Source organism: Chrysochloris asiatica, unplaced genomic scaffold, assembly GCF_000296735.1.
Source record: "Chrysochloris asiatica unplaced genomic scaffold, ChrAsi1.0 scaffold00083, whole genome shotgun sequence".
NCBI classification, from domain to species: domain Eukaryota; kingdom Metazoa; phylum Chordata; class Mammalia; order Afrosoricida; family Chrysochloridae; genus Chrysochloris; species Chrysochloris asiatica.
In genome coordinates, this window is record NW_006408601.1 from 1,032,656 (window position 1) to 1,042,911 (window position 10,256).

General features: G+C 42.9%; 1 protein-coding gene across 1 annotated transcript in view; it reads left to right on the forward strand.

The window, feature by feature from the left end:
* Positions 1 to 10,256, forward strand: part of PARVA (parvin, alpha) — a 218,388-nt gene that overhangs the window by 193,453 nt on the left and 14,679 nt on the right. Inside the window, 2 exon segments of the mRNA XM_006878178.1 lie at positions 926 to 1,027; positions 1,685 to 1,757. Of these exon segments, the coding sequence (XP_006878240.1) occupies positions 926 to 1,027; positions 1,685 to 1,757 (175 nt within the window).

The window sequence follows — 10,256 nt, forward strand, 5'->3', positions numbered from 1 at the left end:
AACAACAACAACAACTTCACTAGGTACTTTTAGTGTCCTGGTGTGGTGCTCTAGGATAAATATTGTCCTGCTAATCATATGGGTGACGGTTCAAACCCATCAGCCTCTCCTCGAAAACCCTTATGACAGGGTCGCTATGAGTGGGAACTGGTTCACTGGCCCTTAATAACAACATCTAGGCATGTTACACATGCCAACTAATTCAGCCCTGGTGGAATGCTGAAATGATATTATATTATCATCAAACCCATTTTACAGGTCAAACACCTAAGGCACAGAGAAGTTACATAACTGCCTGACTCACACAGCTAATGGGTAGATTTGAACTCAGAGCCCATGCTTGTAACCTCTACTGAAGCCATAAGTAAGTAAAATTTGAGAAAGGGAAATGTCCAGGCCTGTATGACTCTAGAATTCTTCCTCTCTGTTCAAAAAGCAAAGTCGCCTCAATTAACCTCAGGCTATTTGCCTCAGACCCTCTAGTCTACCTTAGCTCCTGCTCACCCCTCAGTTCTCCATTTAGACATGCCTTACATGGACTTGTAAGACTGGCTGACCTTGGTCAGTCCTCACTCAGCCCAACACATTTCCATCCATCAGAGCAATGACCATGTTGCCTCCACCCTCCACACTAGCCTCTACACTGGACTGCGAGCTTCTCGAGGCCAGAACCCCCCATTTCCCAACGTCTCGTAGTCTCTGCAACTTGTCACATGGTCCTGACTTGGTACAGTCAGTAATCACTGAATGCTGAATCAACCGAGATCAGGACTGTGGGCTTGTGGCTCTTGTCTGAGGCCAGCCAGACCTGGGGTGGCTTGTTGCAGAGTAAACTACTCTGCTTGGCCACTGTCCCCATTCCCACCATCCACTGCCTGGGCAGGGTAACAGGGAAGCCAGTGCCTTCACCCAGCTCTCTATCCAGTTTGCAGATGGAGTGTACCTGGTGCTGCTCATGGGCCTCCTAGAGGGCTACTTTGTGCCCCTGCACAGCTTCTTCCTGACCCCGGATAGCTTTGAGCAGAAGGTAAGGGGAGAGTATGTCAAGGGAGGGCCCTAGCCACATCCCCTGACTCATCTACCACACCTACCTAGGACTATCTGGGAGAAGGGCGGCAGCTTCCCCTCTGACCTGAGTCTTCAGTGACTGGAGGTGGGTGCCCGTTATGTTGAGCTGCCGAGCTGGCCCATACCACAAGGCATCCTGAGCAGCCTTTCCCTCCTGCTGCAGTGCTAGCCCTATGCTCTTGTCAACTACCATCGCCCAGACTCATCTCTCAGCTAAGGTGGAAGGGAAGGTGGTTGCATGGCAGGTCAGGTCCACACCCCACCAAGCCACAGTGACCTCTCATAGACTGTCTCAGCCTGCTCCCTGAACCAGGAACTTTGTCTGAAGCAAAGACCCTGTGCTGTCTCTTACACATGTCTTGTGATTTTCATGTGTATGCACTGTCATTCCTGGGTTGAAAGGGGGCAAGGAAGAGGATCTTGAACGTCTCCAGGAGCATTTCATCATTGGGAGGCTGGGATCAGCAAGCTCATACTCCACATGGCCCGCCCATTTCAGTAGCCCCATTTCCCCTTCAAGTAGGGCCTCCTCTGAACTCACCGTCGGGAAACCCCTAGGGCTTAGGGATTGAGTACTCAGTAATGTAGCCACTGTATGTCTCTCTTCTCTTTCCAGGTCTTAAATGTCTCATTTGCCTTTGAGCTCATGCAAGATGGAGGTTTGGAAAAGCCAAAACCACGGCCCGAAGGTACCTGACTCTTTTTTGGGCTTGTTCCCTGATTTGTGATCAGAGGGTAAGATCCTGTTCAGGGCCCAGGGAAGGGCTCCTATTGTGTGCAGTGGGAAGAGTCTTATTCTGAAGCCATCTTTGCCATTTGCTAGGCGAAGGTGGGACTGGAAGCAGCTGCTTAGTACTCAGGATCCTTTGTGAACTGCACAGCACACAGCTGTGGGAATATGAAACCTCACATGGCACATATGCAGTGATCAGGGTCCAAACAGATGTTGTGGCGAAGAGGCGAACAGTGGTGCTGCTGCAGATAGATGGCCCCTTGTGTCTACATTCCCTGGTGGTTCTGTCCCTGAGCAGAGGGCTGCCTCCTAGCCAGTCATGACGATGATGCAGGCAGATGTGCCCTAAACAGAATTGCCATCTACCCCTGACAGATCAGCTTGTTTGGGGAGTTTGGAATAAAATACCAACAGAACAAAATATTTCAGCTCATGTGCGCTCTTGTAGTGTGTCTTTGTGTGTGTGTATATGTTTGTGTTATTGGTGTTGTTAGGTGCCATCTAGTCAGTACCGACTCATAGCGACCTTATACACAGCAGAATGAAACACCGCCCAATCCTGGGCCAGCCTCACTACTGTTGCCATGCTTGAGTCCATTGATGCTGCCACTTGGCTAATCCATCTTGCTAGGGGTCTTCCTCTTTTTCTCTCACCCTCCACTTTACCAAACATGATATCCTTCCCCAGTGACTGATCCCTCCTGACTATATGTCCAAAGTATGAGAGATGAAGTTTGGCCATCCTGGCCTCCGAGGAGCATTCTGGCTGCACTTCTTCCAACACAGATTTGTTGGTTCTTTGGCAGCCCTTGGAACTTTCAATAACCTCTTCCAACAAGGAGGCACATTTTTCTTGGTAGTCTTGGTACGGACTTTTATTTCCTTCCACTTACTGACTGAGATGTTCCATTTTACTAGCGCTGGTGAGACGTACTTGTATTGCAAATCATTTTCTATTGACATTGGATTGGCACATTGAAGCTGTTGTTCATGGGTTCTTTTCCTTGCACCTTCTTAGCTGTTATGGAGCCCTGGTAGCATCCTGGGTTCGGTATTATTACACTGCTAACTGCAAGGTCTGCCGTTCAAACTCACCAACTCCTCCAAAGGAGAACGATGAGGCTATCTGTTCCCTTAAAGATTTACATTCTCAGAAACCCTATAAAAAAAATCACTTCGGGTCAGAATTGCCTTTATGGCAGTGGATTAGGTTTTTGGGTTGCCCTTCTGTTTAGAGGCAAGTGGAGAAATAGGAGCGGTGTGCTTACAGGCCCCAATTGGTGCTCTGCTCTGAGCTTTTCCACACACACTTCCACATAGGGGGATGACTTCTCTGTCTATAATGGGTCTGTTGGCCCATGATATACCAAGAGCAGTGAGGCAGTCCCTGACCACGAGGCACTTAACAGTCAGGAGAAGCCAGATTCCCCTCAGTCACCTAAATGGAATGACCATTATGATAACTGCTGTGAAAGAGGTACAGTAGCGAAGAGGATGTGGGAATTAAGGAGGCGAGATTACTTCTCTCTGGGGTGAGGGAAGGTTTAATGAAGATGGTGATGGTTCAGGAAAACATCAGGAATGTGGTTATCTAATTGGGAATCTTCCACTTAATGGTGATAGCTAATGAACCAGGAGAGGATGTAACAGCAGAAAAGCTTGTAGAGAAAGGAAGAAAATTAAAGACGGAATCTATGGAAATGCCATTATTTAGAAAACCAGAGAAGAAAACCAGTGGAGAGAGATGGCTTGTGAAGAAAGTGCTTGGGTCCCTGCTTCATGACTCAATCCAGACCTCTACAGTTATCAACTTTAGTCAACAAAGACCAAGCCCTCATTCTCATTTATTGCCACCTTGGTGCAAGCCCCTGGCTACTTCTGTGGGAGGGTCTCTGAGAAGACTGTATCCCCTGGGGACTCTCTCAGTGGCTGAGACCACTCTGACCATCCTGATGTCATCAGAAATGGACTCCTGGCTTCTCTGATCTGATGATGAACATCTTTACCTTCTGGGCTGACAGACACAGTGAAGGAGTTTGGGCCAACATTGCTGCTTCCTTGCTATTTTGAACCGCTAAATGTGAAACTTTTTGAATATAGATTGTCTGCATTTCTGCTGATACTTTAATTTTTAAGCGTCCCTCAGGGCAGATAATCTTCCCAATATCAATATATAGGGATATTTCAGCATCTAGATGATACTTCTTCTGTCTTTGAACTGCTTAACATGAAGCATCCTGAGAATGGAAAAGCACATCTGTTTTATCTGTTGTTCACTGGGCATGATGCCCATGATGGAAATTTCCATTACACAAAGGAGAACTGAAGTTGTGTTTTGTGAAATTATACTTTTGGAGAGGAGTATCCCAGCACTCCTCTGGTTTCTCTGCTTCTGCCTGAAAAGTGAGATCCAAAAGTCAATGCCGTAAAGTTTACAAGAGGTACCAATGTGGACAATTCTTTGAGTGGGTTTCAAAATCAAATTGACTATGGTAAAAGGAGGGGAGTGATTGACTTTGCAGTCCAGGAGCCTGAGGTCCCTGGAACCATCAAGGGAGAAGAGCAGAGTGCGAGACCCTAGCCAGAGAAGTAGTGATGCCTGAGATGGAGGCAGAGACGACGATGTGGAGAGATGGAGTAGCTGGGGACTTTAAACCCAGAAAGGGAGAGGAACTGTGTGCTGATGACTGGGGGGCAGGCTTGCAGGGTATACCCTTTGGTTGGCTGATGATGCATGGAGGGGATTGTAACCATGGTAATGAAACGATATATGATAGGATGAATATAAAGCTAATGTTTGCCCATGGAAACTTTCACATAATTCACAATAAAATATTTTTTTTAAAAAAACACTTTTAAAGAGAAAAAAAATTGACTATGGTGCAGACATTCTTCATGGCAAAATGTTTTTTTAAAGTCATGTCAACACATTATATGCTGTTTGACACTAAAAAGCTATGTTGTAGAGGACCCTAGGACCATCAAGAGAGAAGAGCACAAGCAGAGTGTGGGACCTTATCCAGAAAAGCAGTGACACCAGAGATGGAGAGGCAGAGATGAGGACCTAGAGAGAGGGAGCAGCTATAGACTCTGGACTCAGGGAAGGAGAGGGACTGGATGCTGATAGCCAGGAGGCAGGCTTGCAGAATGTGCCCTTTGGTTGTTTAAATTATTATATATTCCTGAGTGTATTTGTGTACATCTCCCCACTCAACCCGGCTCCCCTAAAACAAAAAACAAAAAACCCAGAGGGAATGGAAGCAAATACTATTGAATGATGATGAACAGAGGAGATTGTAATCATTGCAATGAAATGGTGTAAAGCTGATGTTCTCCCATGTAAACTATCACTCAGTTCACAATAAAAAATAAATCAATAAAGTTCTGTTGTAGCTGAGAAGCCTTGCGTTTGCATCTCAAAGGGCTTTTCCTGCCCATGGTGCAAGACCTGTTAGTACCCGAATTCATAAGCCAAATTCCAGTTCATGATCAATGGAGCAGTTGGTTTCTTGGTATGAAATTGGTGACTTTTTTTGTTGTTGTTGTCTCTAAATATGTGAGGGAGTTTCAAGAAGTTTGTGGACAATGAAACTGTAAAAGATAATGGAATTTTTCCATAAACTTTTTGAAGCCCCTTTTACATGTTTCTCTTCTCACCATTTAAGTTGATTAATGAAATTTCATGAAGACACTTGTATAACAGGCACAGTGGGACTCAGAAATCTAGTACCAGATGAGATTGAATGCATTAGGCAACCAGTAGGCTGATGGGATATCAAAAATGCAAGGAGTCTAGTAGGTGAGGCCTGCATACCACAAGTGGTCCTGAAAATCCAGAGAGGGAAGGGCAGCTTAATTCCAGATGATCAATTAACTTGGGGAAGGACTTGGTTCAGCTTCCTTTCCCAACTGTCCTAGGAGATAATATACAGAACCAAACAATGGCAAAAATTAGCCTACCAATAATGCAAAGTATTAGCAAAAAGGTAGAGCAATAAAGGTTGCTGATGTGAGTGTAACTGGATTACATCATTTTAGAAAACTTTATCCTTATAATTGAAAGTACCCTGGTAGCATAGTGGGTTACAAATTGGGCTGCTTACCTCAAGGTCAGCAGTTCTAATATACCAGTCACTCTGTGGGAGAAAGATGAGGCTTTCTGCTCCTATAATTATTTATAGCCATGGAAAACCTGTACTGGGTCTCTTTGAGCCAGAACCGACTCCATGGCACACCACCACCACCACCACCACCACCACCACCAATACAGTTAAAGATCTATAAAACCCTTTGTAGTAGGCAGAATAATGAACACCCAAAGATGTGTGTATCCTAATCCCTGGGACCTGTGAATCTGTTACTTTATATGACAGAAAGGTCTGTGGAGATACGGTTAAGTTAATGGCCTAGAGATGGGAGATTGTTCTGGATTACGCAGGTGGACCTAGTGTCCTGTACGTGAAAGAGAGAGGCAGAACATTCAAGCTCAGAGGGATGCAGCATGAGAAAGACTCACCTAGCCATTGCTGACTTTGAAGTGTGAAGAGGTCAGTATTTTTCTCTGCAAAAAAGTTTAAAACTGGAAGAATATTATTTAAAAAACAACCATTTCAGAACACTGAAAAATCTACCAACACCACTGCCATTGAGTCAGTTCTGTATCATAGCAACGTGATATAGGCTTTCCAAGACTGTAAATCTTTATGGAAGCAAATGACCTCATCTTTCTCCTATGGAGCAGCTGGTGGATTTGAACCACCAACCTTGTGGTTAGCAGTCCAGCACCTAACCCACAGTGATCACAATTTTTTTAAAGCCTTTTATCATTAATTAAGTGGAGGTTTGCAGAGCAGATCATCAGTTTTACATTCAGCATATCTTATACTGCATTTCATTTCAATGATTATAATCCCCACCATGTACCATCAGTTATTCTACTTCCTCCCTGTGGTTCTTATTTCCAGTCCATGGTAAGTGTACCTTACTAGTATAGTTGTCCCCCTTATGTAACTATCGACCACTTGGCTGAATATTGAGCCATAAAGGTGAATTCTATTTCAGACCTGAAAGTAACTGAGGACCATAGTCTCAGGTTCTTCCGGTCTCTTTCTGACCAGTAAACCCATACTTTTTTTTTTTTTTTAACTTTGAGTTTTGTTCCACATTTTTTCCTCTCTATCCAGGATCTTCTAATGTGATCCCTTTCAGAACAGTTGGTTGTAGTGACCAGACACCATGCAGTTCTTCTGGTCTCAGAGTCATGGGGACTGATGCTCATGTGTTCTGTCAGTCTGTTAGACTAATGAATTCCAAGTGCCTTCAGTGTTCATCACTCTTCTTTCCTCTACTCAGGGAGAGACCAATAGTTGCACCTAGATAACCACGCATGAGATTTTAAGATCACAGTCATTCTCTGTGGACTATGGTATGGCAATTAACCATGGTATCCCCCAAGACTATGGTCCTGATCCCCAAAGTTAAGCAACTCATTTTCTCAAAGTGTTTGGCAATGTCTAAAAGTGTTCATAATCTTCTCCTTGGATGCTCCACTATTTACATATGTTTGCAGCAAAAATGTCTTCTGTCAAACCTTCATGTTTGTGGGTATTCTCTGCTTTCAGCCAAGATCCACCACTCATCTGTCAATTTGTAGTATTGTGGTGGCTAAAGTCTGATTCGGAAGCTATACATCCATGTATCAAATCCGTTCTTTAAATGAACTCTAAATTCTAGTGGGATATAGTCAAGGTCATATTTTGGCTCTCGTGGATTTGTTTTCATTTTATTTATCTTCAGTCTGAATTTGCATATGAGCAATTGATGGTCTGTTCTACAATCTGCCCCTGGCCTTGTTTTGGCTGATGATATAGAGCTTTTCCATCGTCTCTTTCCACAGATGTAGTCAGTTTGATTTCTGTGTATTCCATCTGGGGAGGTCCATGTATATAATCATCTCTTATGCTGTCTAAAAAAGGCATTTGAAATGAACAAATCATTGGATTTACAGAATTCTCATGAGATCTCCAGCATCATTTCTATCACCAAGGCCATATTTCCATGATCCTTCCTCTTTCCAACTTTTACATTGCAATCACCAGTAATGATCAATAACTCTGAATTACATGTTTGATCAATTTCAGATTGAAGCAGTTGGTAGAATTCCTCTATTTCATCCTCACTGGCTTTACATTTATTCAAATGTAAATTTGAATAACAGTGGTATTGACTAGGCTTCCCTGTAGGCGCATGGATATTATCCTATCACAGACAGCGTTGTGCCTTATAACTGATCTTGATATGTTCTTTTTGTCGATTAATGCAACACCATTCCTCTTCAATTTGTCATTCCCAGAACAGTAAACCATGTGGTTGTCATATTCAATATGGTCAATACCAGTCCATTTCAGCTCACTAATGCCTAAGATACCGATGTTTATGCGTTCCATTTCATTTTTGACTATTTCCAATTTTCCTAGATTCATACTTCATACATTCCATGTTCCAATTAATGGATGTTTACAGCTGTTTCATCTTCATTTTGAGTTGTGCCCCATCAGCAAATGAAGGTCCCGAGGGCTTTACTCCCGAAAGCTTTACTCCATTCGTGTCATCATGGTCAACTCTATTTTGAGGAGGCAGCTCTTCCCCAGTTGCATTTTGAGTACCTTCCCACCTGAGGGGCTCATTTTACGGCACTATTTTGACAGTGTTTTTCTGCTATTCATAAGGTTTTTAGTGCCTAAATATTCTAAAGTAGTTCATTTTTCCTTTTTCCTAATCTGGTTTGTCTGGAAGCTCATCTGAAACCTGTCTACCATGGGTAACCCTGCTGGTATTTAAAGTACCCATGGCATAGCTTCCAGAATCACAAGCCACCACACTACAACAAACTGACAGATGAGTGGTGGAACAGATTTGACACATTAAACACTAAAGACCGAAGACCAGAAGAGTTGTGGGATGACATCAAGAACATCATACAGGAAGAAAGCAAAAAGTCATTAAGAAAACAAGAAAGAAGGAAAAGACCAAAATGGATGTTAGATGAGACACTGAAACTTGCTTTCCAGTGTAGAGCTGCTAAAGCAAATGGAAGAAATGAGGAGGTACAAGAGCTGAACAGAAAATTTAAAAGGTCAGTTCGAGAAGACAAAGTCAAATATTACAATGAAATGTGCAAAGATCTGGAGTCAGAAAGCCAAAAGGGAAGAGCAAGCTCAGCATTTCTCAAGCTGGGGGAACTGAAGAAAAAATTCAAACCTCAACTTTAATTATTGAAGGGTTCTCTGGGCAAATTATTGAATGTTGCAGAAAGCATCAAAAGAAGATAAAAGGAATACACAGAGTCACTGTACCAAAAGTTGATGTTCAGCTGTTTCAAGATCCGGTGATACTGAAGGAAGAAGTCTAAGGTGCATTGAAGGAATTGGCAAAGAACAAGGCACCAGGAATTGATGGAATCAAAATTGAAATCTTTCAAGAAAGTGAGGCGGACTGGAAGCAGTCACTCATTTATGCCAAGAAATTTGGAAGACAACTATCTGGCCAACTGATTGAAAGAGATCCGTATTTGTGACCATTCCAAAGAGGTGACCCAACACAATGTGGAAATCATTGGACAATATTTTTGATAGCCCATGCATGTCAAGTTTTACTAAAGGTTATACAGAATGGCTGCAAGCATACATTGACAGAGAACTTCCAGAGGTTCAACCCATATTCAGAAGAAGATGTGGAATAAGGGATATCATTGCTGATGTCCAATGGATCTTGGCTGAAAGCAGACAATGCCAGAAAGATGTTTACCTGCGCTTTATTGACTACTCAAAGGCTTTCGATTGTGTGGATCATGACAAGCTATGAGAAACATTGCAAAGTATGAATATTCCAGAACACTTAATTATGCTCATGAGGAATCTGTACATGGACCAAGTACCAGTTGTTAGAACAGAGCATGGAAATACTGAATGGTTTAAAATTAAGAAAGGTGTGTGACACGGTTGTATTCTTTTACCATACTTATTCAACCTGTATGCTGAGCAAATAATCCAAGAAACTGGGTTAAATGAAGAAAAACATGGCATCAGGATTGGAGGAAGACTCATTAACAACCTGCAATATGAAGATGTTACAGCCTTGCTTGCTGAAAGTGAAGAGGGCTTAAAATACTTACTGATGAAGATCAAAGAGCACAATTTTCAGTATGGATTGCATCTCAATGTAAAGTAAACAAAAATCCTCATCACTGGACCAATAACTACTAAATGAGTGAGTGCCTCCATTCTTATCAATGGAGAAAAGTTTGAAGTTGTCAAGGACATCTTCATTCTTCTTGAATCAACAAACGACATATTGCATTAGGCAAATCTGCTGCACAAGACCTTTTTAAAGTGTTGGAGAGCAAAGATGTCAGCTTGAAGACTAAGGTGCACCTGACCCAAGCCATGGTATTTTC